The 26755-nt window shown below is 39.6% G+C and overlaps 3 protein-coding genes across 6 annotated transcripts; 2 read left to right on the top strand and 1 right to left on the bottom strand.

Moving 5' to 3' along the window:
- The first annotated feature begins 95 nt into the window (after positions 1–95).
- On the top strand, positions 96–6391 carry pbk (PDZ binding kinase). Its single transcript, XM_040017840.1, has 7 exons — positions 96–217; positions 780–947; positions 1927–2066; positions 2433–2602; positions 3461–3590; positions 4904–5080; positions 5679–6391. The coding sequence occupies exons 2-7, from the start codon at positions 781–783 to the stop codon at positions 5915–5917; spliced, it is 1023 nt and encodes a 340-aa protein (XP_039873774.1). The 5' UTR covers positions 96–217; position 780; the 3' UTR covers positions 5918–6391.
- A 1252-nt stretch (positions 6392–7643) lies between these two features.
- esco2 (establishment of sister chromatid cohesion N-acetyltransferase 2) lies at positions 7644–16751 on the bottom strand. Of its 4 annotated transcripts, none has more exons than XM_040017836.1 (15): positions 16676–16751; positions 15597–15649; positions 14887–15029; positions 14403–14715; positions 14017–14305; positions 13427–13548; positions 13113–13227; positions 12288–12375; positions 12116–12158; positions 11831–11975; positions 11452–11583; positions 9732–9821; positions 9407–9550; positions 8983–9167; positions 7644–8447 (listed from the first exon to the last, which is right to left on the bottom strand). In XM_040017836.1, the coding sequence occupies exons 2-15, from the start codon at positions 15647–15649 to the stop codon at positions 8315–8317; spliced, it is 1995 nt and encodes a 664-aa protein (XP_039873770.1). In that variant the 5' UTR covers positions 16676–16751; the 3' UTR covers positions 7644–8314. The 4 variants fall into 4 exon arrangements, with proteins under 4 accessions (XP_039873770.1, XP_039873773.1, XP_039873772.1 ...); XM_040017839.1 differs by having other exon boundaries at positions 14017–14302; XM_040017838.1 differs by lacking the exon at positions 16676–16751 and adding an exon at positions 16579–16647.
- Positions 16752–17031: 280 nt separating this feature from the next.
- ccdc25 (coiled-coil domain containing 25) lies at positions 17032–26709 on the top strand. Its single transcript, XM_040017841.1, has 9 exons — positions 17032–17220; positions 17357–17404; positions 17568–17607; positions 20137–20188; positions 20405–20480; positions 20622–20725; positions 20849–21051; positions 21475–21520; positions 25435–26709. The coding sequence occupies exons 1-9, from the start codon at positions 17196–17198 to the stop codon at positions 25462–25464; spliced, it is 624 nt and encodes a 207-aa protein (XP_039873775.1). The 5' UTR covers positions 17032–17195; the 3' UTR covers positions 25465–26709.
- Positions 26710–26755: the final 46 nt, after the last annotated feature.

Genomic DNA, 26755 nt, shown 5'->3' with positions numbered 1-26755 from the left:
ATCTAGAATATTGTAAAACGTGTAAAAAGTAAAAATTGTAATTCTGCTTTTCACCAGCTGAGGCCAGTCACGTTGAAAAGTAAATGAAATATGCACGTTTCACTCCCTTATTAAAAAGGGCTCGGTTTGTCCCTCTGCGGTCTCCGTCCTGTATGCCCAGCCTTCAGTTTGAATCTTCGGGCGGTTTTTAGCTACAGCAGCGAAGGGAAACTTTTAGGTAATTCTACTTTTCTTTAAAATAAGTTACAGATATTTGATTTTGTTCAAGTTAACAACATTTTTGATACATTAATTCAAATAACTTACCAAATGATTCGCAGTCACAGTTAAAGGATGCCAGTTGACGATAATTTAAACAGTTGGCGAATTTTGTTTTATATTGTCGATAACCGATATCTAAAAAACTACTCTAAAATAATCATCACTTATTTCGAAGCTAAGTCTTGTATTAATTACTCAGTTTAAAGTAAAATTTTGAATTGAGTCTTGAAGCTTCTCCCTGAACGCTATTGTCAATAGCAGTTGCGCCAGGCCCCATTTAAAATATGTCTTTTTCTTTAAGTTTTATATAAGCGTAGACAAGGACAACCGTGTATATGGTTAAAAACATAGTAGGCACCTCAGATTTTAGTTCGGCTTATACATACATGAAATACCACCTATTAGTGCAGTACATTAAACTCAAATCCACATCATTGTTAATGCCCGTACGTCCACTTCTACCTTGTTGTGAGTTTGTTATTCCACTTTGCTTTCACGTGTTTACTGAAACTTTACAGAATGGCCACCCCTGCCACCAGCCCCGACCACGGCGCATTTAGAACCCCTAAATTTGTCCGAGTGAGGAGCACCGGAAGCACCAGCGGAACCCCCATCACCATCCCTGCCTCTCCTTTCATGAAGAAGTTGGGTTGTGGGACTGGAGTCAATGTCTATCTCATGAACAGGTGTTACTGTGCTCTGTGAATTGATGGATCACAATGTATCTTCTATCAAATGTAACCACCCTTTTGAAATTAAATCTGAAATTATTTAGTCAAGCTTGGTACATAACTTTGTTTAGGAAATCCCTAGAGAGAGCAAGGACTTTAACATCTGTGTCAAAACACAGAATCATTAAGCTGATTGTCATGTCTACCCCTCAAAGATCCAAGGAAGTACCTGAATCAGTCTGTTTACAGCAAAATTAACTCAAAGGCTAAACACAAAAAATTCTTCAAATAACCAGATTTCCTGATTTCCAAGTCATTGGAAGTTGGATAGTGTTCAGCCTCTGATTTTTAAAAAAAAAAAAGCTTGGATGTCACTTTGGGTTTCAATGAACTTTTTGTTTGTTTTTAGCCTGTTTTTGCTTTTCATTAACCTGCAAATAAAAAAAAAAAACTGTTTAAAAAATGTTAGCTGAAGATAATGTGACAAGATCCCAACAGACTGTGTGAACAATAGTGTTTTTTGTGCGACAGTGTGGCACACATTATGATGAGAGCTTGTTTAAAATTAAAAATTTAATATAGTTCACAGGTTTGGCATGAAGCATGTGATGTGAAGGAAAATTAAATATGTTTTTTTTTTTTTTTTTATAATTCAGATGCAACTTTCATCTCTCCTAGTAACTAAAAACTGCTGTGATTTCAGCTCATGTTCTGTCTGCTAATCGTCTGTGGGTGTTAGTAGGGATGCATGCAGGTGGGACATCTAGCCAATCTAGTTGGAGCTGTATATTGCAAACTTAACATGAATGAGCAGTGTGTTTTTAAAGGCCATATTATATTGCCATTACCAGTATCGTGTCTCTTTCAGTATCTCATGACCAAGTAAACAAATACATCTACAAGATATTTTATCGCATTTGCAATTCCTGTCTGTGTACATAAACATAAAAAAACAAATGCGCTCTAACTGTGTGTTTGTGATGATTAATCGTAGAGTGGGCAACCTAAATGCATCACCCTGGGCTGTGAAGAAGATCAACAGTAAATGTGCAGCCAAACAGGTGACTGTTTACCAGGAGCGCCTCAACGAGGAGGCAAAGGTCCTGAAAGGAATCAATCACCCAAACATCGTTGGTAAGAGCGGGCACTGTTGTGATGGCGATCTGTCTCAGTTAGCAGTGACACAAAAAAAAGAGATTCATTGTTCAGCTCCCTGAGGTCACATTATATGTCCTCTTACATGTGCAAGTCAGTAACTTATATTTTCCATTGACACTGTAAATTTTTGACATTGTTTCTAAGAAAAGATAAGAAAATAACAAAAAACACTGAATCCCACAGTTCAACATCATTTGATTTTTTTATTAATGTTTGTGTTGGTCACTTGGTAAAAATCTTGTGCAAAATAGCTTTTTGGTTCTCTTATTTTCAGATCATGCAGTCTGTGATACTGTTATATTTGCTCTTTTAAATCTTGTGCGTCTTTGTGCAAACATCAAGGTTTCCGTGCCTTCACCACTGCCAAAGATGGCTCCAAGTGTCTGGCCATGGAGTACGGAGGAGAGCAGTCCCTCAATGACCTGATAGAGAAGCGGAGGGAGGATGGCCTGAAAGCTTTTCCTGCCGCTATTATAGAGAAAGTGGCACTGCATGTGGCTCGTGGCCTGCAGGTAAATCGCTTACATGGTCCTCCTTTCTACCTACCCACCTGTGTCATAACTGGAAATACATACATACATATATACATACATACATATATATAGTCACAGGTGGGATTAATTCCCACATCTGACCATGTGTAGCTATTACACATGATCTTTTACGACATGGTACAAATTATTTTATATGTCTGCTTGAGCTGCATGTTTTTAGATACGGATATTTGGTGATTTAAAATTCCAATATTGGCTGATACTTTTTTCTGTTGGAAACACTGCAAACAGTTTTCGCTAACATCTGCGATGTTGAGTTATTTGTGAGCCCTTGCTAAGCAAATATGTCAGTGCAGTTTAAATGTTTTATTTGTTATTGTTTGTGGCATAACAAACATGTTGCCAGCAGAGCAGGTACAGAGTGCCCTCTGGAGGATAAACTATGCAACATAACATGGCTGAAGAGTCTTTCTCCCATCTGTCAAATATTCATCTGTCTGCCAATATATCAACTGACAGTATCTTTTAGGCTGTAATATATTTATTATTTAGGTGAAAACAAATTAAATACATTTTAAAAAATTACACATAACACACACCAAGACATAAAAAATTAAAAATACTAACTACTTAAAAGATAAAAAGTGGTGTTTTTATCTGAAACGTATTGGTCACCTTTATTTTCTTCCAGGATGTGCTGATGCTAAATAATATCCCTGGTTAAAAGTAAAACATTTGTGAGGCAATGGTAAATTTTCATAGTATTTTTACTGTTTAATAATCCTCCAGCTCACTTTATTCAAAAGTTTCTTTCATTCCTAAATATTTGTCTGTTTAACATCAGCCATGAGCTTCAGGAATACTTTGTCTTTGCAGTATCTACACAATGAGAAGCTGCTGCTGCACGGGGACATGAAATCATGTAACGTGGTCATCAAGGGTGACTTTGAAACAGTGAAAATCTGCGATGTTGGCGTGTCTCTGCAGCTGGATGAAAACATGAAAGGTAAATTCTGTTTTTGTTCACGAGATATAGCTCTGGGTTTTTCCGTCATATTAAAGATTTTTGACCAGTTTTATATATGAGAGTTTGAGATTTGAAATGTTAATCTACTGAAACAAGGTCCCAGCAGCAGCATTATAGTGCATTATAGTTTGTCTGGAAGCATTGTTTCTGGTGTAGTTTTCAGCTTTGCAGAAGTAGTTATGTTGCCAATAAGCTGACAAGCTCAGAATAACACCCACACAGCTCAAGCACATGTGCTGATTTATTTTCTGTTGTTTCTGTTGAGCTTTGGATGGAAACTGTAGTTATAATTACTTTATTATATTTTTTAGGGTTTTATTAAATTAGCTGGAATTAAACAGACTTAACCCTGCCAGCTCTGCTCTAATGTCTCCTCAAATCAACGAGTCGGGTCAAATAACCTGGGGGGGAAATAATAATCACAATATTAAACTTCCTTTATTCTTCCTTGTCTTTAACCTCAGTGAAAAATGTCATGAATTTGGGGAAGGATGTAAAGGAGACTTCATGTAAAGAATTGTGTTTCTGCTCAATAATGTGTTGGCTGATGATGTTGGCATTAAAATAAATCTTCACAGAGAACAACACCAAAGGCCTTCCTACTTTAGCCCATATCTTAGGTGCCTTTTTCTCAATGGTCATGAAAACAGATGTCTGACCTGGTGAAAATTGTCATAAGCAGCATGTAATAAAAGGAATATGGCTTCGTGGTCACAAAAGTGAAAAAATGAGATTTTATTCAGAAATGTTCAGCCAGCTCTTACGTTTCTCTCCTTGCTGAACAGATGAGCCATGTTCATTTTCCCCCCTTACTAAAGCAACTCAGTGAGCTCCTTTTATGACTGCCATGCAGGTCATTTCATTCATAAAGCAGCAAAACTGAGTACTCACCCACAGCGCATCGTTAAATGGTGCAGTTAACTGAAGTGGTACAGAGCGTATGCAGGCACACAAATGGGATTAATCATGGATTAAAGCACAGAATTGGCAGACACATTTGTGTGGTAACCACTGTTTACAGCAGTTGATTTACTTTGTTTTTCTGCCCGGATAGAAACATAAATTATCCTCATACATCATGTCATCAGTCTGCGGGGGTCTCCAACAATTTGGGTTCAATTTGAACTAATTAGAAACTTCTGGAGCCTCAAAGATGCGCTTTGTTTTTAAAAGTAATGTAATTTTGGGTGACGCCATTGTGGCAACCTGGACAAATTAAATTTGTTTGTTTTGCAGTTAAATTGTTTCTCAGTCCAAAAAGAGTTTCATGAAAAACAACTCTGTGTCTTCAGTGTCTGACCCAAAAGCGGAGTACATCGGCACAGAGCCGTGGAAGCCCAAGGAATGTTTGGATGAAGGAGGAGAGATCACAGACAAGGCAGACATCTACGCCTACGGTCTCACTCTGTGGGAGATGATGACGCTGGCCATGCCTCATCTGGAGATGCTGGAGGATGAGGAGGGTGAAGGTGAGATGTCACTTTGATTTACTCAGACATGTTAACTTTTCTTTCATGTGTCTTCATGACACTTTCACAGTTTTTCAGTTTGCATTATTTGGTTTCCAGTGCCTCTTAAGCTTGCTTGGTTCTAAGTTAGCAGTAGAAAGTAGCAAAATGTTATCCTCCTCAGTGTAAACTAGAGCCTTAGCTCGGTACTAAGAGGATACATTTAAATTTCATTTATTACTTTCTGTGCAGCTACAGTTATGTTTGGCTGACACAAAATCCTAATCCACATCAACTGACACTGATGCTTCCAGTTCTCCTTTATTTCTACAAACAGTGACTATAATAAGAATGTATCTTCTTTCATTTTTAAATATTCATTCTTAATGTTCATTCCCTGCAAACGTGTAATTGTTCAGTTTGATTGTGCCCACATAGTTACATCTTGACTGTACTTTCTGATAGTAGTTTAAAAGGTGAGACTCTGACAAAGAAGCACGTTGCTCCATCAGATTATCATTCCTGAAGTGTGTGTAGAAGAAGCATAACTCCATACAGTGAAGACTAAAAGAAAAACCTAATTGTGGAACAGTATACTGACTGTGTTTATGCGCTTTAGTTTTAGAGGACTCTGTGGAGCTGAGTTTTGATGAGGACGCCTACTATGAGCGGCTGGGGACGCGGCCGGCACTGGACACCGAGGCTCTGGGCAGCTCGTACCGGAGAATGGTGGAGCTCTTCTACCTCTGCACGGAGGAGGACCCCAAGAAAAGACCAACAGCCGCCCAGATCGTCCAGGCTTTAGAGAGCAACGCCTCCCTGGACAAAACGCCCTCTGAGGTGATCGTTATCGACTGAGTTATTCTGCTCGCTGTGTCAGAGGTGCAGCTTAGAAATGTTTAATGAAACTTCATAAATGTCGGGCTAATAGATTTTTTTTTTTTTTTTTTTTTTTCTAAAGGGGTTAATGATTATAGAACAGATGGACATAACGAGTCTCCTGATACATATCTATTTTTTCTGCACGGGTTAATAAACAAACTTTCACTGAGCATAAACATAGTTAATGGTTAAAGTGGATTTAAATATGAATATACTACAGACTCACTTGCTCAAATGCCTTTCCAGTTTGTGCTGATCTCTTTATATCGCTATTTGTCTGTTATCGTTCCTATTGTGTTACAGTCCTCTTTTATATTGTAAATGTTTTTGCGTTCATCCACTGTTTATATGTATTTGTCATTTTAATCTCATTCAAGTTGTAACCTGTAAAATGTTCGTTTATAGGTTTTTTTTTTTTTAAAAATATCAATAAATTGGACAATGATCTCAGACCACTTTCCCACATTCACGCACTTTCTCAAGCTAGAAATATTTTTGTTATGTATCAGTGGCAAAAGCCTATCAATAAAACACAGGACTTAAATAATTCTCTTGTTTAACTTTAAAAATCTGATCAGCTACTTATGGCTGAAATTATTTGAGACTAAGCTGAAACTTACAGCTTTTAGCTACGTCATCTTTGCCAGCAGGTAAAGTTCACCTTCCTTGTACAATACTCACTGTACAAGCAACTTAAGGGACATTTAAGAAGAGATGCTTTCGACTGCTGCTTCCAACAGACAAATATAGATTTTAAAATATCTAAAAATTAAAAATAAAAAAAAATCTCAAACGATGGTTTATTGTTATGAATACATGGTGCATTTATAAATTGTGCCAGTACTTGCAGTTCTGCTCTTACACTGATGTAGATCTCATGCTCCCTAAAAGCCTGAAGAGAAGACAGCACAGATTCAATAAATTCAACATCAATCACAGGTTATTTCCACAAATGACTCGCAAATAGGAAATTTATACTTGGGTCCATCGTAATTGCAATTCACTAGTTTTTGAAACAGAACACGTGGCAGCAAACTCTTGAACTAACTAAATGGATGTGAGGGAACGTTCAAAGGACAAATGTTTCTTTTCCTCCAGAAAGAGGGAAAAAAACCCAGAAAGCCACAGCATTTTATTCATTCCTGTAGCTTGACACAAACATGAAACAGCAGGGAATGACCACAGATTAATTAAATAATACCATTAAGCATGAATGCTGGCAATGGCATTGGGCACATTCATGCTGATTTGATAAGTCCAAATCAGCTGTAAGAAGTTACTCTTGTTCTGAGTTTTGGGGGAAGAAAAATGTTTTACAGAAAAGCGATTGCTGGTTAGTTTGACTTCGCATCAAAAACTGCTGAACTATTTTACTTGAGTTTGTGTGTGGGTTGCTTTGCTTCATTTCCAGTCCCCAGTTTCAAATGTAAAGAAAAACCTCTCAAGTTTCAGCATCATATGGTTTGGAAAAACCAGACAATGACAGACAAATGCTACTACAGTTATTTACCAAAAACAGTATTAAAATTGAAATTTGCTTTTAGAAAAAAAAAAAAAAAAAGGTAATTTTACATACAGCCTGCCGTGCTCCTTTACAGTTCAAGCTGCACTGGCACTGCTGCACTCTATTTCCTCTATTGCAGAAGAACTGTTGGTATGCACAGTTTGAGACATTTTGACAAAAAGACCAAGACTCAAAAAACAAACTTAACATGTTTATTAGATGCATTTACAAAGCCTCAAAACAACAAAAGGATCCACCTTTAAACAGGTTGGTTTCTATAAACATCTCCAGAAAATGTCGAGCCCGGAGCACAAAGACATTCTGCTCAGATGAGCATGTAGCAAAGAGGCTTCTAGTTTTCTGTCCTTAATTTGAACATGAAGACAAATACTGCAAACTGAAAGCAAACTGAGAAACGTCTTCAGTCAGGATTCAAGCTCCTTATAAAGACAAAAAAAAAATAGGCACTGCCATTAAACAAAAACATTCAACAGTGAAGAGACAGTCCTGAATATAAATACTGATTCATGAGCTTTTAAAACCATATTCAGGAACACAACAGGGAGCTTCAGCGTTCTGATTCGACCTCCAAACTCCTCAAACCGCAGTCTGAGCAACTGTGTGATAAAACAAGCCTGATCAACAAAGGCTTAACCCACAGGACCAAAAGGATCAATGCCAGCATCGTGGCTGGTTTTAATGCTGTGGCTGATCACTGTATACAGCCAAGATTTAAATGGAGACAAAACTCAGCCTGGCCTAATCAGCATGGAAAAACCTGAACACTTGTTGCTTTGCATATGAAGAGACAATTTTAAACCAACTGCCATTTCAGAGGAACAGGGACAAATTTTGAATTCCTTCCAAACTCATGCAACAAAGTTGTAAACAAGGAAGGTTGGTGTGTTGCAGTACTTGGTGGCAAACAGTTTGCCGTCAGGTGTCGGATCAGAGAAGGCGATTTCTTCCTTGGTTAGGGGACTGCCGTACATGAACGTACTCCTAAGACAAAAAGGGAAAAGAAACTGAAGCCATCAGCCATTTTAGATCCGGTCAAACACTTTATGTGAGCCTGTTTCCAGTTTTACCACCTGCTGTTGACCATAGTGTTTACCATTCAAATATTATTTAGGGGGTCCACAAGTTCATGTGTGTGAGGAGTTTACTCAGTAACCAGCTGACTGAGACATCATACATTGCAAAAAATATTAAAAAACACTTTGAAAACACATTAGATCTCAATGGGTGGAAAACAAATGTGCCGACACCTAAACTGATAATGTGTTAGGAACGAAAAAGATGCCATATTGATACAGAGGGCTGAATTCAAAGACACCCTAAAGTAATAGTACCGGTAATAAAATAAGTAATAAAAATGATTTCGTAGTTCTTGCTTATACTGGGGTCATACTGACAGTCATCACAGCCGTGTTAATATAAACAACTTTTATATGGCTACAATGAAAACAAAATTCTTCATTTCTATGAGGAAACAAGTAAGGAGACCGCGAGATTCATGTTGTGTGCATCATCCTACCTCACTGTGTCCAGCATGCGGGTGGCAATGCCCTGTCGCCTGGCCAGGCTGAAGACCCAGATCCGACTGATTCCACACAGAGCTTGTTCTGGGACAGTGGAGCAACACCAGGCTCTGTGTCTCTCCATGAAGTCGTCCTTTGTCATGTCCTTGTGTCGATCTGGCTGTTCAAGGACTCTGTAAGCCTGAAGAGAATCTATGCATAAGTTACGGCACCTATAAGATCCATGTGGCATCAACTGAAACTTCAAAACGAAACCATCGTTTTGAAGACCAAGAGAATAATTAAAGGCTAATCTCCAAAGCAAATCTGATGTTTAAAAGCTTTACATGTTAGCTGCAGCGTTACTATGTTTCAACAAACAGATTTCCTGAACAAACATTTATATTTTCAGATATGCTAGAGACACTAACACAGCCGTACCTGTCGTATGGGCTCAGCGACGAGGCATCCTACCACCAGTCGCTCTGTGTTGATGAACAGGTAGGTTTTAGCCTGAGTTGGTCTGCTCAGAGCCACCTGCTGGAACCCCAGCTCATTGTCCGCTACACGCCGCACATCCTCAGCCTGAAAGCAAGCACACAAAAATGATTAAAAATTAAATGCAACACTTTTAAGTAAACACTAACTTGTGTACGAGGCTGTCTGTCTACACTTCTGTCTGTTTAAAAGTGAAAGCACTTAACAACAAATAAGCATGGAGAAAAATCAGAAATAAGCAGAAGTGCTTCAGTGTGCTGGCTCAAACCTTTTTGATGGCGTACTTGGGATCATCTGGCATGACCAGGAGGATTTTTCCATCCCAGAACTCAGCCACCACCCGTTCCTTCTTCCAGCCCTGAGAAAACACAACAGAGGAAAGGAGCTGCAGTTACAAGCCAACAATTACAACAACAACAACCTCATCCCACGAAGTAAACTCCCGCCAGCAGCTTTAACAGCTTCCCTGATCCCCACCCCCCCACATGGACTATACTTGGGTGGGCTGCTCAGGTACACTAAAGTCCACCCAACTATGTTTGGCAGCTAATGCTGCATAATTTTTTCAATATGTTTCTAAAGCAGTAGTCACACTTTAGTACTTCATAAACTCACGTCTTCTGTCCAGAGAGACTGAATGGTAAATGGCCTGTATTTGTATAGCGCAGGGGTCGGCAACCTGCGGCTCTTTAGTCCTTATAGTGCGGCTCCGTGTGGTTTGGGGAAATAAATTAGAAGTATTTAGCTGAAGTGTATTTTATTTATGTTAGTTCTTTTTTTAACTTGGAAGATTTTTGTGATATCGAAATATAAAAATAAAATTATATTTTATTATTTTTTCATCGCTCAAAATAAGCGTCACACTCGCGGAAGCCGGTGTAACCGCCGAAACGCCGTGCATTTATCGAGACTTTCAACCCCAGGTAGGCCAGTTATGGATGTTCGGATCCACATTATGTCAGCAGCTGTTCTCCACCGTGAACTATGTTAAAAACAAACACCGCTCACGCCTCACAGATGACAGCTTACAGTCCTGCGTAAAGATGAAAGTGACTTCGTACAGCCCCGATTTGCAGACGCTGTGCGCAGAGGTTCAGGAGCAGAAGTCCCATTGTAAACACATCACAGCAGACCCGACGATGTTTGCATGAACACGCTTTTCAGCATCTCTTTATTGACCACTTTTCACACACGGTTGCTGTACGCATACAGCCGGCTGTAGCTTTTCAGCTCACAGCCCGACACATACCAACAACAGCATAGATAGCACAGACGTAAAGGCGGCGAGGCGTGATTGCACACATTAACCGGGTAAAATACATATTTAGGCAGAATTTTGCAAATATCTATTTTTCATCTTTTAGCAGCATAGTGTTTTTTTTCCAATTATTTTTTAAAAGCCAGGTCAAGGCTCCAAAAGCCCAAAGGTGATATAAGGGTGGCGGCTCACAACAGTTTTTGTTTGCTACATGGATCATTTTAGTTCAGCTGGGTGTCTTTCCTTTTGTTATGAGTTCAAAATGTGTTAATTAGATAAATAAAATGTAATTTTCTCTGTAGCACTTCATGGATTTCATAAGCAACACACCTTAGTTGTTCACACAAAGCATAAAGGTAAAAAAAACAATATATACAGTGTTATCTTCATTTTAAATGTCAAAAAGTATTTGCGGCTCCCGGTGTTTTCTTTTGCGTGGAAACCGGGTCCAAATGGCTCTTTGGGTCTTAAAGGTTGCTGACCCCTGGTATAGCGCTTTACTTAGTCCCCAAGGACCCCAAAGCGCTTTACACTACATTCAGTCATTCACACATTCACACACTGGTGGTGGCAAGCTACATTGTAGCCACAGCTGCCCCCCTGGGGCGCACTGACAGAGGCGAGGCTGCCAGACACTGGCGCCACCGGGCCCTCTGACCACCACCAGTAGGCGACGGGTGAAGTTTCTTGCCCAAGGACACAACGACAGAAGGGAGAGAAGGATGTTTACCACAAATTTGATGGAGTCGAGGAAGCGCTGGTGGAACTGGGTGTGCTGGAAATTGTCCTCTGGGTTGTCTGCGCTGTACACCATCCCACATGAGCTGCAGGTCGTTGCACCAAACTGTTTCTGACCAGCATCCTGATGTGAGAGTAAAAAATAAATAAATACAAAAATTCATTCAGTAAAGAAACAAAAGCAATGAAATCAAATAAAATGTATCGCAAAAAAACAAAACCCCAAAGCTCGTGATTTTTGTGGGTTGAATATTTGAACAAGTTTCAATCAAAGATATCTGCATCAGGCTGGGTGAGTATGGGGTGAGGATCAGAATAGAAAATAAATAAATATATCAAAGCATACATGCAAACAGATAAATTTAACTTACAATGATGAGCTGGTCATCATCCTGCTTCTCTTTCTTCCTGCGAATGCTTCGCTCTTTAACGGCTGAAGCTGGAGTCTGCAGCGATGCTGTCGGACCAGAAGGGGTGCTGCAGGACACAGGAGGTCGCAGAGCTGCGCTCTTTGACCTGCAGATGTTTCAAAAGAATGCTTCAGGGTTGTTTCAGTTACTGAAATTCAGTAATTGTTCCTCTAAAAACTAAACACACTGCATTTATTGTACAGAAATGCCATCTTTAAATGTTGAACTCTAAACAAACCATCTTACCTTTTAGAGGCAGAACCAAATATGGGATAGACTGCTGCGGGCTCTGGAGGGAAAAAAAACAAAACTTCAACATTAACAAATGGAAGCACAACTGAGTAAAACTGAACATCTCCAGGATTTATTTATGCCACTCTATGCCTGAGTTGAGGGATCTAATAAAGTATTTGCTCACCTTTGGGAGAGCTGGAGTTAGTGCTGGTGGGGCTTATGTAACTCAGCTCAAAGGCTGGCTCAGAGCCACCTTCTGTTGTAGGAGTATCCTGAAAACATCAATTCAAGTTAACAGAGTCATTAAAAAATTTAAGTGATCATGAGTCAGCTACAAAAACAAAACAAAACAACAACAACATTTTGCCACGGTGAAGGTGCAAGATCATCTCTGGGGCGGAAATAATATCTACTCTGGGATAAGTACCTCTGAGCCACCCTGGGAAATTCCTAGTTGGTTAAACTCAGAAGACAAACCTGACAACCCAGCAGAAACCACATAAACAGTAGCAGAACAAATGGAAAAAGAGCTAAAACATCAAAGGCAGAAATGTAACCATCACAAGCGGGTTTTTTTGGCATTATTACCCCATCGATTAAGTCCTGACAGATTTTGCATCACATAGAGAATGAGCAAGGAAGGGATCGGTGTTTGCATAAACAAAAGGGGGAAATCAGAGAAAATTTCTGATTGTTTTACAATTACATTATAAAAACGGCCAGAAACAGATGCCATTCATAACTAAAGAGGAGTTTCATCCTCTTAATTTCGGTAAAGGCATGTTACAGTTTCAGCGTCTGCTGGAGTCTTGACATTTTGAGTGACACTACACAGCAACACACCGGCCCTCAGGCAAGCCTCATAGAAGGATAATAGGAGCGACTACTCGTTTTAGTGTCTGCAAGCAGGTGTAATACTCTCACAGCACTTTTAATGCTCAGTAGTAGTAGAAAAACTATCAAAGTACCATTTACATTATAAACAACAGCCATTTGGACACCCATGTACCTGACTGGTGGAGGAGGAGGCTGGTGATGTGGAGCTGTGTTGTGTTGGAGATCTCAACAACGTAACCATGAGCTCGTGAGTAATCCCGTGTTTATCCAGCCCAATTTTAGAGGAGCTGAGGAAGGAAGACGATTAACAGTTTATCAATGAACATCAGTCTTGGGGCATTGATAAAGTGCAAATATTAGAGATCTGTGTTGGAAATTCAGATTGTTAAATATGCCATGAATTAAAAAATAAATAAATGAATAATAAGGGAAGTTTCATTTCTAAAACGAAAAATGAAGTCAATGGTACGTTTAATACATCAGTACCTTGATGGCTGTGGAGTTGCAGGCTCTTCATTAACGGAGTCCATCCAGTCTGTTGGATCAAACTTCATTCTCTGTTTTGTGCTTGGTTTGTTCTCATACGTCCTCAGCGGCTTGACGGCAGTCTGCAGGAAACAACCAGGATTAAATATTACCATTAACATGACAATATTTGCCATGGAGGGGAAAAACATAATTAATTTATTTAACATATCAAATGGCAGACACCATTGCATGGAAAAACCTTTAAAATCATCATTAACTTATTATCAGATGTAAAAAATGAACCCGTTTCCCATCACACTCCAACATCTACAAGATTTCTGTTTCATTTCACTGTACACCAAACTAGGCTGTAAGTACCTCTCTGAAACCTCAACATTCTCCATGACATCAAGCGACATTTTATTAATTGAAATTGTGCGCAAGAGCCTGAAGAAAGTTACTCTTTTCTTTAAGAGTCAAGGTAAAAGGTAAAGGTAAAAATTACTCCAGTGTAGTTTGTTTCTGGAATATAGAAACCTTTTCATGATTTTAAGAAAAGAGAATCTCAAGAGATGAGATATTCCAGTAATACGTAAATGTACACAAACCTTTTCAGGTTCTTTCTGCTGTTGGTTTTCTGCCAGAGCACCCTGCGGCTGCTTTGATTCTTTGCCCTTTGTCTGTGGTAGGACGGCTGCAGACGGCCTGGTTGAAGACTTTGGCGCAGTTTTCTTGTACATGGATGTAGGTTTCTTCCCTGTACCGAAGAAAGCAGCTCCAACAAATATCTTCGGCTTAGGCTTCAAGTTGCTGAATGTGATGGTGATTGCTTTCTTGGACTCTGTGGGATTGTTGCTAGGTGCAACGGTAGGAGGATGAGTCGGTTTAGCGACACTGCTGAATTAAATAGGGAGAATTAGAACAACCTTAAAAGACCAACTAAAACAACAGCTGTTTGAAGAAGGCTTCAGAAGTATCAACAGCTATGACAAACCTGCTGCTGGGTTTGGGTTGGGACAGCTTGATCCTCTTTATTGATGTTGAGTAGCTTTTGGTACCCATCTTCCCCCCTTTACTAGATCCTGCTACTTTTCTTGGCTTACTGCCTCCCTTAATGTTCTTTGTTGTCTTCTTTTCTGGCTTTTGGGTCACAGTAGGAGAGGGTGGAGCAGCTGGACAAGGCAGAGAGTCCTTTAGAGCTTTCCTCTCAAGTGGAGTGAGATAGACTGGATTCTTTTTGCCATAGAAGGAGCTCGTGACCAAGGAAGGTTTGAATGGAGATTTTTGGGGTGATCTAGCTGGAGAGCCTTTAAAAATAAATAAATTAAAAAAAATATATCATAAATAGATAATAGATAAATAAATCCAAATTATTATAAATGTACAAGGAAAAACCATTGTTGTTTGCATTGTTGTTTGAACAATTAAAAATTACAAAAGCATTTCTATTGCAACAAAACATGTTTAGTCCATCCCACCTGCTGGTCTGCGATGAGATTTCTGTGGGGAGGTGTCCAGACGGCCAGCTGGCTTCTTCCTGGTAGGAGACTGCTGGGGCGTTCTTGGAGACCTCCTCTTCACAGGTGACAACTCCCGCCTCACCCCCTTCTTGGCTGGGTGCCTGATGTTTGAGAAACAAAACAGATGAGACAAGCGATGGGTGAATTGGCCAATAACTTGTAACTGGCACGTTTGAGCCCATAAACTTGTCAGGAAAGTGTTTACTGAGGTTACAGAGCAGATGATACTACTGCCTGAAAACAGGCAGCTTTTAGGTTTGAACCTTTTGGTGAAATCAGGTTTTTCTGCATGTAGTTTTCATATTCTCCAGTTTCCTCCCACAATCCAAAGATATGCATGTTCGGCTAACTGGTCATTCTAAACTGGCTGTAAATGCAGGACTATGTGGGGTTGTTATGAATCACCGTTAGCCCTATGGCAACCTGTTGCAAGGTTACCCCCACTTCTCACTCAAGCCTGAGTTGTAAAAGCAGTTTTGCCCCATTAGTGTCAGTCTCATTATAGCAGGAACCCAATTCTAAATTTGTCGTAGTATTAAACACGAGCTTCCATAATCTCTCGACTGTAGCACAACTGAGACTATTCTCTTACATCTGAGAGTATAAGTCCAACACAGAGTACATTTCAAGAGTAAATCAGCAAGCCAAACAGCATATACACAGCTTACCTATCAGAGTCCAGGGAGGACTGCTTTCTCTTTCTGGTTGTGGTGGGCATCATCTTCATACAAAGGTAATGAAATAAAATGAAAAAGAAAAGAAAAAGAAAGTTTAAGAATTTCAGCTTTGAAAAAAAGACCATCGATCTGAAAAGTCACTCCTAATACAAAAAAAATAAAATTATTTTTTAAAAATTCATAATCAACCTGGATGTAAAAGAAAATAAAGAGATGCTTTAATCTACATTAATTACTCAAAAATGAAGATGAATCAAAAGTAACACTGCATCTTATTTCAAAAAGAACCAAACGAGATCTGTTGCCTAGTAGAACACCAGCTGCAAATCAGCTGTACCATATTATTCATGCAGACATCTTTTTGCAAATCGTAGGATATCTGGGTCACAAATCCGCCGTTGAAAGCAATACTCACTGCAGAAGGGTCACTGACACAAATGCAGCTTCAAGATATATTTCATGTCCATGGCGTTAAATCAGGAGATTTTCTGCAAGGGTCTGGTGTGACTGTGGCAGGTAAACAACAGCCCACGACCTATGAGTTTAATGATCAATTAGGATGCTGATTATGAATCTCGATATGAAACAGAGCCCAAAGGTCCCCTTACTGTCATTTCGTCAGTGAGGAAAAACGAATAATCTCGAGAGCAGCTTTAGCTCGACGGTACATGTTAGCTAACGACGCGGTCATTTAAGGGCACCAGACGGAGGCGAAGAGATAATTGGCGGGACTACTGGCTTATGCAAAGGCAGCACGGTCTCCATTACAAAACAACGGGCATTTTTCATATCGATCACGAGTTGTGCACACTTCAACTGAATACGTGCATTTATTTGTGATTTAAAAGGTGAATAAATTAAGCATTAAACATAAGCTAGTTCTGACTGCCTTGGAAACTTTTATTAGAGTCACGGTACTTAAAACTAATGTACCCCAATTATGAGATAAAATACAACTCTTCGTTTTCCTTACCAAGTATGTTTCTCTTGAGCTACATAAACCAATAAATGTTTGTATATCTGTATGTATATATATATATATATATTTGAGTCGCTGGCGGGTCTCCTACCTCTACGGCTCGCGCGCGTTTCTTCTTTGTGTTTTGAACAGCGCGCGCCAGTGTCGGAAAAAAACCCTACACCGTAACAGGAAACGGAAACAGCTACCACACGGGAAACGTAGTAAAAGCAGAGAGAAACTTCTAGTTCTAGCCTTCAAAATAAAACATCTTCATGTAAAAAAAAGCCACTCATAAAAATTATGAGATAAAATTCAATTTACTAATGGAAAAAATTCGATGAGGATTATATAAAAACATAAATTAACTTAAAACGAATCAGCATTTACTAATTGTATCTATCGATGTAGACCTTCGGCTTTTGTTTTGAAGGTAAATTTCGCTGTTTCCTTTGCGCTACACGCTACTTTCCCTCAGTTAGGTAACAGCTTCCCAGGTCATTTTGTACACGCGAACGGCAGCAGGTCTTACTGCAGATGAAATTTGTCTTTCTTCACAGTCAGCGGTTTAGAGCCCAAAGTTAAAACACACATTGTTCATCTTTTTAGTGGCGATTTTTAATCCACGTAAAATGGTGTTTTACTTCACAAGCGCCGGTAAGTTGAGCTGCCATTAGCTGTTAGCCTGGTTAGCTTCGCACTCCTTACAGCTGTTTAGTGTCTTTCACGAGTTTCGTGCCAGGTGATTTTGCAGTTTCACTCAGTAACGGCCCACTTCCTGTCTAATTTTTAGTGGTGGGCCCTTCCTTCACGATCTACATGGGAAAAGACAAATATGAAAGTAAGAGAGCTGTCTTTTGATCGCGCACTCACGCCCTTCTCTACCTTCCTCCGATGTGTGCTATATCTGTTCATTCCTGTGTTACTTTGTTGCTTAAACACCGGTAATAAATCTCTTATTGAATCTTATCACCTTTTAACTCGAGGCTGTTTCATGCCTACAGATGAGGATCTTATCAAGTATGGATGGCCCGAAGATATCTGGTGAGATTCTTTATCTGAACTCTGAAATAACCTGAATTTTCTGCAGCTGGAATTTTTAAAGAAACTGAGATGAGCAATAAAAGTACGTGGTTCCTAGACTCATAGATAAATGTGTCTTAACACTAAGACACATTTATGATTATAGAATTAACTTTAAGCACCATTTGTAAGAATGTATTGAACGGTCGATGTAAACATTGAGTGAGTTTATAACAGTAGAAACATTAAAGTGCAGTCCGTTAATGTAGGCATGACAAATTCATGTTAGTTTACTTTTGTAATTTAGGGTTGAAATTAGAATAAAATGTTTTCCATGCCAAATATTCACATCCCAGAAAGTTGATTCTGGTCAGGTGGATGCAGTAATTTCAGTCAGTTTAGAGATGGTCCTTTTCACATAAATAGCAGATGAACAAGAACGAGATTTCCATACTGTTGACCCGTAGGATGCTGGTAAAAACAGTACTTCTGCCAAAAACAGAGAAAGAGAGGATGAAGGCCTGATTGGTGGTAGGGAGACAGAATGTAGGAGTTTAGAGAGTAGAGGCTTTAAATGGAGGGACTAGACCGCGAGTGCGAGAGCTTGATGGTTTGGACATGTACAGCAGGGGAAAGTGGAAATACTGAAATGCCAGAAGAGAGGAAGACCACACAGAAGGTTTATGGAGGCAGAGCATGCGATAGAGGCAGCGCTGCGATCCGCTGTGATGACCCCTGAAGTGAGAGCCAAATGATGAAGGGTTGAATTAAATTTTAAAAAAAAATGCACCAAGAATTATTTGCAATTATTCAGCATTTAAACAAGTGCTTTGGATTTTCTGTATTACCAATTTCCAGTGTTGGGCAAGCTACGTTGAAAAAGTAATTAATTATAGTTACTAGTTACTTCTTCAAGTAACCGAGTTAGTAACTGAGTTACAATATTCTAAAAGTGATTAATTACTTGAAAAGTAACTTTTGCATTACTTTAAAAAAACGTTTAACCCTCTGGGGTCCAGGGTATAATTGGCCATTTTTAACTACTTTTGATTTTCCCTCCACATTTTCCCTTTACAAACTATTTACTTTGCCTTGTTTGGTATCATTCTTTTCAGCACAACCTCACGTGTCTGAATTTACAGTCATGTTTTCATTTTGACATGCTGTATTAACACAATTGATCTAAAATCAGACAAAAAGCATAAAATCAGAGTAGAAAAAGTCATATTTTTACTGTAACAACCACAAACATGTTTAATGAATCATATTTCATAACTTTAAATGCAAATATAAATTGTCAATTTTAAAACCCTATGCACAAGTTTTGCAAACAACAAAATTATTTGCATCCATTTACCTTTTACCCCTTTTTTAAATAACCATTTCAAACTATTTACAGAACAATCAGCTGTTCTTCAATAAGATGCCACACAAATGATTTGTGCCACTCCAAAAAAATAATTTCTGTCCACTATAAAGGAGAACATCACGGCCTGATACCTGCAGGTCTGACAGCAGCAAGTGTATCACTCCTGTTTTTTACATGGAGACAGCAATCGCCTCATTGTTCTGACACACAACACAAAACTATCCACAACACTACACACTAACTACACAAGACAACACATTAACTACACACTCCAAACACGCTAAACGTCACAAATCTCTCACATCTCAAAACTCGCTCTCTCTCTTTTTCTGCTGTCTCTCTCTCTCTCTCTCTCGCTGTCACTCCTAAAACTTCCCCTGTTTTTTGTTGTGGTTTTTGTTACTCTCTGCTTATGCTGATGTCTGCATAAGCAGAGAGTGCTTGCTGCGCTGTCCTTAGACAGTAAACGTGACAAAACTATTCAGGAAAAAACACGTGTATATATTGTTTATCATGACTCTGGTTTTACGTGGCCTATCAACACAGTTTAAAAACTTATATATATCACCTTGTTGCTTCGTCATCTTGAAGTGGTCATGTGATTGGCTTACCACGACTACTTTATTCTTCCTCAGTCAAACAGCAGCACTCATGCGATTGTTTTGCCCCTTAGCTCCAGGTGTTGTGCTAGACAGTGATCGTGATTACCGTCCGCGGGAGCTCGCGCAGCTGCTTAAAGCTGTAGCGTCCAGATTACTTACAGCTACTTCCGTGCAACTGATATAAGATGCAGTAAGCTGAACACAGCTTCAACCGTCTGTTTGTTGAAAATAGTAACGGACCGCATTTTCTTCTTAGTAACGGTAACGGCGTTGTAACGATAGGAATAGTAATTAGTTAGATTACTCCGTTACTGAAAAAGTAACGCCGTTATTCCATCACTGCTAATATCTCTCTCTTTAAAACCAATTCGTAGTTAAAAATAGATGACTTTCATTTTTTTTATTAATATTTTTATTTCCATTTAACTATAATTGTAGATTCTTTTTAGAATTATTTGTTCCTTGCCTTTGAAATTAATACATTTTTTCTTCTGTGTATAATTTGTTACAGTTTTTCTTGTTAAAATTATACTTTATGGCATCCTGTCATTTAAACCTTCTCCTTTTCCCTACATCCAGGTTTCACGTGGACAAACTGTCCTCAGCTCATGTATATCTGAGAATGCCAAAGGTAAGCATAAGCTCGCCCAATGAGAATGACCCTGAAAAACAGACTTTTAAATAAGAGTTCACACTCCTGAGTTTTATTAAGAATCTAATTCTCAGAATAACTGTCACTAAATATAACAGTCGGTTCTCTGTTTTTGGTTGTGTCAGCAACACTCCACATACAAATTCTATGGAAAATATTTGACAGTGATGTAACTATTATGTGATTCATTTCTAGGGTCAAACCATTGATGATATCCCACCAGAGGTGCTGATAGACTGCGCACAACTGGTGAAAAACAACAGCATCCAAGGTAAAGAGAAAATACTTTCACCCTTAAGCCTGCAGGCTGGCCTGAGAGATCCTCTTGTATAAGTTTCTGTCTGCTGTTATTTTTACTGGGAGGAATTTTGTATGCAGATGTGGTTAAACTTGACGTGTTAAATGTTTTCAGGCTGTAAGATGAACAACATCAATGTGGTTTACACACCGTGGGCCAACCTGAAGAAAACAGGAGACATGGATGTTGGACAGATCGGCTTTTATCGACAGAAAGAGGTCAGCAGACCTGGCTTCATGTACGCTGATGGATTATTATGCAGCAATCAGTGTAATACTCTAACATTACATAGTATTTTTAGGCAATTTTATGTGTTCGCTAAACTGGCTTTGTGTTCACAGGTAAAGATCGTGGCAGTGGAGAAGAAGATCAACGAGATAATAAACCGTCTGGAGAAAACAAAAGTGGAACGGTTCCCTGATCTGGCAGCAGAGAAGGAATCGAGAGATCGGGAGGAGAGGAACGAGAAGAAAGCTCAGCTGCAGGAGCAGAAGAGGAGAGAGAAGGAGGAGCAGAAAAGGAAAAAAGAGCAGGAGGAGCTCAGGTAGAACAGTGTTTTAGAAATGTTTAATTATGGCTGCATGAATATCGCCAAAACGATCGCATTGATAAGTACGATGACATTTCAGTCTGCAGTAGCACTTATATTTCACGGGAGCCTCACAGCAGTTGATATAAGACACACCACTTTAAATCTACTGATTGGTTTTTGTCAAACTAAATTTCAGCTCTATAAGTTGTGTCCATTTACACAATATTAGTATTTTCCCCTTAAGAGTCAAAACTATGCTAACCAAGCCATAGCAGGTGATTCCTAAAGCACACACTTATTTACGCTTAACCTTATCTGTAACAGCAAAAACCCGACCACATGTACATTTTAGATATAAATACTTATAAAATAAAAATATGTGTCAAATAAAGTTTGGCCACTATGTGTGACACTCTTGCGTTTTGGTCACTGCAGGAACTACTCGTCACTGATGAGGACTGAAAACATGAAGACTAATGAGGTGAATACCAAGAAGGATTCTATTATTTTGTTCATTTACCATGATGTCATATATATATGTGTATATATATATATATATATATATATATACCGTATTTACCGCACTATAAGGCTCACCAGATTATAAGGCGCACTGTTGAAGACTGGCTCTGTTTTCATACATAAGGCGCATCACATTATAAGACGCATTAAGACAAACAAAAAATAACTCGACCTTTATTAAGCTCATTCACAGTAACTCTTAACACTGTTAAGCTGTAACACATTAAATATTGAAAAATACACACTTTTTCCAGTACGGTACATTCAACTTCCACAATTCCATCAAACTCTTCACCTTCCGTGTCCGAGTTACGGTAAACAGCTGGGCAATTTCGGCATCAAGCATGCCCGGATCCCTCTCACACCGGATTAAAAGGCGTTTAAAGTGCATTCAGCAGAATAAAACAATCGGATGAGTTAAAATTTAACCAACTCATTCACAGTAACTATTAACATTGTTAAGCTGTTAAACATCAAATATTGAACAATACACTTACATTTCCAGTTCATTCAACTTCCACAAATCCATCAAACTCTTCACCTTCAGTGTCTGAGTTAAACAGCTGGGCAATTTCGGCATCAAGCATGCCCGGATCCCTCTCATCATTATCCGAATCAGTCTCGTTGCTGTTACTTAGCTGTTCAGTGATTATTCCAGCCTTCGTGAAAGCTCAGACGACACTTGAGACTGATACCTTAGCCCAAGCAGCCACGATCCATTGGCAGATAGTGGCGTAACTCGCTCGGCGTTGCCTCCCTGTCTTGGTGAATGTGTGTTCGCCTTCTGTCATCCAATGCTCCCACGCAGCTCGTAATTTAACTTTGAACGACCTGTTGATACCAATATCTAGTGGTTGGAGTTCTTTGGTTAATCCACCCGGAATGACGGCAAGCTCCGAATTAGTTTGCTTCACTTGGGTTTTGACAGCCTCGGTGAGATGGGCGCGCATGGAGTCGTAGATCAAAAGAGACGGAGATTTGTGGAAAAAGCCATCCGGTCTCTTGACATAAACTTCCCTCAGCCACTCGCTCATTTTCTCTTCGTCCATCCAGCCCTTTGAGTTAGCCTTGACGATGACGCTGGCCGGAAACTTTTCTTTTGGCAAAGTCTTCCTCTTGAAAATGACCATGGGTGGTAGTTTCTGGCCATTAGCTTGGCAGCCCAGAACTACAGTGAAGGATGACTTCTCGTTCCCTGTGGTGCGTATAGATACCGTACTGATCCCTGTTTTCTCGACAGTACGGTTCACGGGGATGTCAAAGGTGAGGGGGACCTCGTCCATGTTAGTGATGTGTTCTGGCCGGATCTTCTTTTCAGTGATCTTATTCTGGCAGTACGTGCGGAAAATGGCCAACTTTTCTTTGTAATCGTTTGGCAGTTGCTGTGAGACAGTAGTTCTTGTGCGGATTGAGAGATTATGCCTTTTCATAAAACGGAAGCACCAAGAATGTCCCCCTCGAAAGTCGTTGATCTGCATGTCACGTGCTACCGCTGTTGCCTTGAGTCGAATAGAGATTGTAGAGACACTTCTACCTGCTGTTCTCTGTTCAATAACCCACTGTTCAATTTTGTCCTCTAACTGCGGCCATCGCGCCTTGTTCCCTCGGAAACTCCTTTTGGTCTTCTTTACTTGTTTTAGGTCATCTTTTTGCTTCCTCCACTTGCGCACCATGGACTCATTAATGCTGAATTGTCTGGCAGCTGCTCTATTTCCATTCTCTTCTGCATAACTAATTGCTCGAAGTTTAAAATCAGCTTCGTAAGCGTGTCTCTTCGCGGGTGCCATTTTGGAGTCGTTATACACACACAACACGGTAATGTTGTGTTGAAGCACAGTACGTATTACTCCGCGAGGCTCCTGGCAACGGTAACCGTAATGCTCCAAAAAGTGGCACTAAAAATCTTTTTTTGACAGATTTTTGAGCATAGTGTGCCACATAAAACCGGTTCGAGGTCAGTAAGCACAAACCAAAATTCATACATAAGGCGCACCAGATTATAAGGCGCACTGTCGATTTTTGTGAAGATTTAAGGATTTTACGTGCGCCTTATAGTGCGGTAAATACGGTATATATTAGGGGTGCAACGATACACAAAATTCACGGTTCGGTTCGGTTCGATACTTTGGTGTCACGGTTTGATATTTTTTCGATACAAAAAAATGTTCATGCCTTTTTAATTTGTCATTTATTAAAATTATAAATATATATTTTAACTCAAAGGTACAGTTTTTAAATTTAACCCTAACCCTTGTGCGTGTTTTTTATTTTGACAGCGAATGCGCACCTGCGGACCACTTATGTGCAGCCCTGGTTATTTAGCTCGTCATATCGCAGCCACAGAAATTCCATAAAGCTGCACTTTCTTTTTGCCTTATAGTCTGATTTGTCATAACTTCTCTGTTTTGTGGTAAGCTTTTCTTTGGCTGTCACTTCTTCACCCTGACCTGTCTTATTTGGCTCAGCAGAACTAAAATATATATGCTGCTGATTTTACACACGCACTCACATAAGCTCAGCGATTCTCTGCGCGATCAACCTCTCACATGTTTAAGCTTGCTGCGGGAGATTTCACTTGTCATGTTTGCATAGTAAGCTAACGATTGATAAGACGATGTCAGAGGAATTGGTGCACAAATTATCATCACTCACAGATCAGTGCTGTGGCTCTCTATACACAGTTCGCACGATTGCAAAGTGAAAGCAAAAAACAAGCGCAAATTCAAACGCGATTTCAATATGTCACATATTGACAGTGGCTCACCGATGCCAATTACATAATTACCCAGCTACATTTCTGAAAGAATGCAAAAGCTTTGACATATATTTTTCCTTCCTACAATAGCCCGACGGGCAGGGAAGAGATAGATTTTGGTAGCCCGACTGAAAAAATCGCTAGCTCCAGGACGTCGGGCTAGCGATATTGCAAGCCCTGTATCTGATTGAGGAATCACTCATCTTTGGAAAAGAGAGTTTATTACAGAGAAATGTCTCTTTCCAAAATAAAAGCTATACTATCCGCTTCTTCTGGGCTATATTCTCAGCAGCATAAGGAGAATCATGTGCTAACAGCTGTCTAAATGACTCGGCTAAAGTTAGTAGCATGCTTGTTGTTTTTGTCTTTGCACTAGGATGATGTCGGCGTAAATGTGCAGTCATATTCGTTGTGTTCCCACTAGTGCTTTCAGGTTAATCTCGTTGAAATGACCTTAACGCCACAACACGGCAAATCTCCGTTAACGAGCTACCGCCGATCGCCCCGTGCATGGGGCTAGGCGGCCAACACGTTAACGAGCTAACTGCGCTAACACACTAGTTCCCACTAGTAATTGAGCATTGCATGGCACATCCAACATACTGTTTTACTTTAGTCCATGACTCGCTTACCTTCAGGGTCATACGTCACATGAAAACCAAAATAATTCCAAACGCCAGATCTGAATGAGGGTGGGGGAGGTCCATGTTGCAAGGAGAGCTTAACTTCTGTCTTGCTAGCTTGCCCTGCGCTCTTCCTTCTGACTATGCTGTCTGTGTTGAGCGCTCAGTGAATCTGCGCTCGACAGTGCAGCCTAGGCGGAGTAGTTGAACGCAGATTCACTGAGCGCTCAACACAGACAGCATCGTCAGAAGGAAAGTTGATAAAATAAATTACAAATGTTGTATTGTTCGATACATATGCGTACCGAACCGAAAGCACTGTATCGAACGGTTCAATATCGATACAAATATCGTTGCACCCCTAAAAAACAAAAAATATATATATATATATATATATATATATATATTGTTGTTTAAGGTGATTTCTTTTAGCGAAGCCATAGCAGTTGATGATGAACAGTCTGTAACTTGTGCTTTACTGCCTGTACTCTGCAGGACGGCAACGATTCAGATGACTTCATGTGAGAGGAGAAAACGAGGCAGCATCAGACAGACAGCCTGCTGTCCGGCTGCTTTAGCTTCCTGTAACAGACACTGAAAAGATTAAAAAAAACTCAGACAAACCTTTTTGGCTTTGGGACACTCGGAGCAGAAAGTGAGACAGCGAGGGATGGAGGCGCCAGGACTCGTGGTTCAGAAACTGCTTTCAGACCAAACCGAGCTGATTGACCTCCTTATCGCAGAGAGGACACGGTGGACGAGGAAGCACGGGGCACCAGGATCGATGAGGGTCATTTTAAGGGGGGAGACATGCTCAGATAGCAGAACATTATCTGATGGAATTTTCACTGCCTGATGATGTTCATGCTCATGATGATAAAACTGTCTGTGTCTGCGTGGGTGCGTTTGGTTCATGTTGTTGCTCCCAGTCACAATATTTTTATTTCCCCGCATGACAGATTTTATTGAATGCAGATCAGTGTATGAATTAAAAATGACGTTTATTATGAAATCTTCTCCTCGTGTATTCAAAATAGGATCAGTCATTTCATTTAGTTTGAGCTCTGATGAAGATAGGAAGAAAAAACAATATTAAATTTATACAGTCTTCATTTACAAAAGTATAACATAATTTTTTCTTATTTGCAATCATGACTCCTGATGTTTACAGACCAGTGTAAATATCTTTTAAAGTTAAAATGGAGTTTTTGCACAACAATAGCCAGTAAATCATAACGACATGCTGCTTATTGTAATATAGAGTTATTACCTTCGGAGGCTATGAACCCACAGCCTTTAACACTCAGCCTTAATAAACACAAACACTGATCTCAGGCAAGCTGGATGTCTCATTAAAGGTCACATTTTATTCTACACTGGGAATCTTTTCAAGGTGCTTTTAAGTCATTACGCATTGTGATAAAGTACATAAAGAGGTGTGTTTATTGTGCAGACTTACAAATTTCTCTGTTGCTGTTACGGAGAGCTTATGGTCATTTGGAAGATGATCCTCTGTGAGCAACACTCCCCCACCTTTACAACAGCTGTTTAGGACATATCACTATTTTTAATTTTACAACCTGGTTTATGAGCTTTATTGGGCATTAAAAAGGTTCCTTATCACGCCAAAACACTACCCAAACTAAAAGGAAGTAATGTATTAAAAGTAATATAAGTAATAACTAACCTGTTCATATATCTGTATAGACCGGAACTGTGCTGTGGCAGCTCATAACAACCTGGTAATTAATAAATAAGAAAAACACCTCTCTCTCCACTGTTTTGCGAAGTTGTTTTTGTTGTGTTGTGGATATTT

Source organism: Simochromis diagramma, unplaced genomic scaffold (genome assembly GCF_900408965.1).
Source record: "Simochromis diagramma unplaced genomic scaffold, fSimDia1.1 OVJJ01000802.1, whole genome shotgun sequence".
NCBI lineage: Eukaryota > Metazoa > Chordata > Actinopteri > Cichliformes > Cichlidae > Simochromis > Simochromis diagramma.
The sequence above is the reverse complement of the archived record's forward strand: the minus strand, read 5'-3'. Positions and strand labels throughout refer to the sequence as shown.

Excerpts from the sequence above, each read along its gene's own strand:
- esco2 (XM_040017836.1), bottom strand. The coding sequence starts at position 15,649 with ATGATGCCCACCACAACCAGAAAGAGAAAGCAGTCCTCCCTGGACTCT. Across the intron at positions 15,030-15,596 it reads TCCTCCCTGGACTCTGATAG|GCACCCAGCCAAGAAGGGGG; the intron begins GTAAGCTGTGTA and ends CTCAAACATCAG. Across the intron at positions 11,976-12,115 it reads TTTGGTTCTGCCTCTAAAAG|GTCAAAGAGCGCAGCTCTGC; the intron begins GTAAGATGGTTT and ends AAACATCTGCAG.
- pbk (XM_040017840.1), top strand. The coding sequence starts at position 781 with ATGGCCACCCCTGCCACCAGCCCCGACCACGGCGCATTTAGAACCCCT. Across the intron at positions 948-1,926 it reads AATGTCTATCTCATGAACAG|AGTGGGCAACCTAAATGCAT; the intron begins GTGTTACTGTGC and ends GATTAATCGTAG. Across the intron at positions 5,081-5,678 it reads GGAGGATGAGGAGGGTGAAG|TTTTAGAGGACTCTGTGGAG; the intron begins GTGAGATGTCAC and ends TATGCGCTTTAG.
- ccdc25 (XM_040017841.1), top strand. The coding sequence starts at position 17,196 with ATGGTGTTTTACTTCACAAGCGCCG. Across the intron at positions 17,405-17,567 it reads GGGAAAAGACAAATATGAAA|ATGAGGATCTTATCAAGTAT; the intron begins GTAAGAGAGCTG and ends TCATGCCTACAG. Across the intron at positions 20,726-20,848 it reads GCTTTTATCGACAGAAAGAG|GTAAAGATCGTGGCAGTGGA; the intron begins GTCAGCAGACCT and ends TTGTGTTCACAG.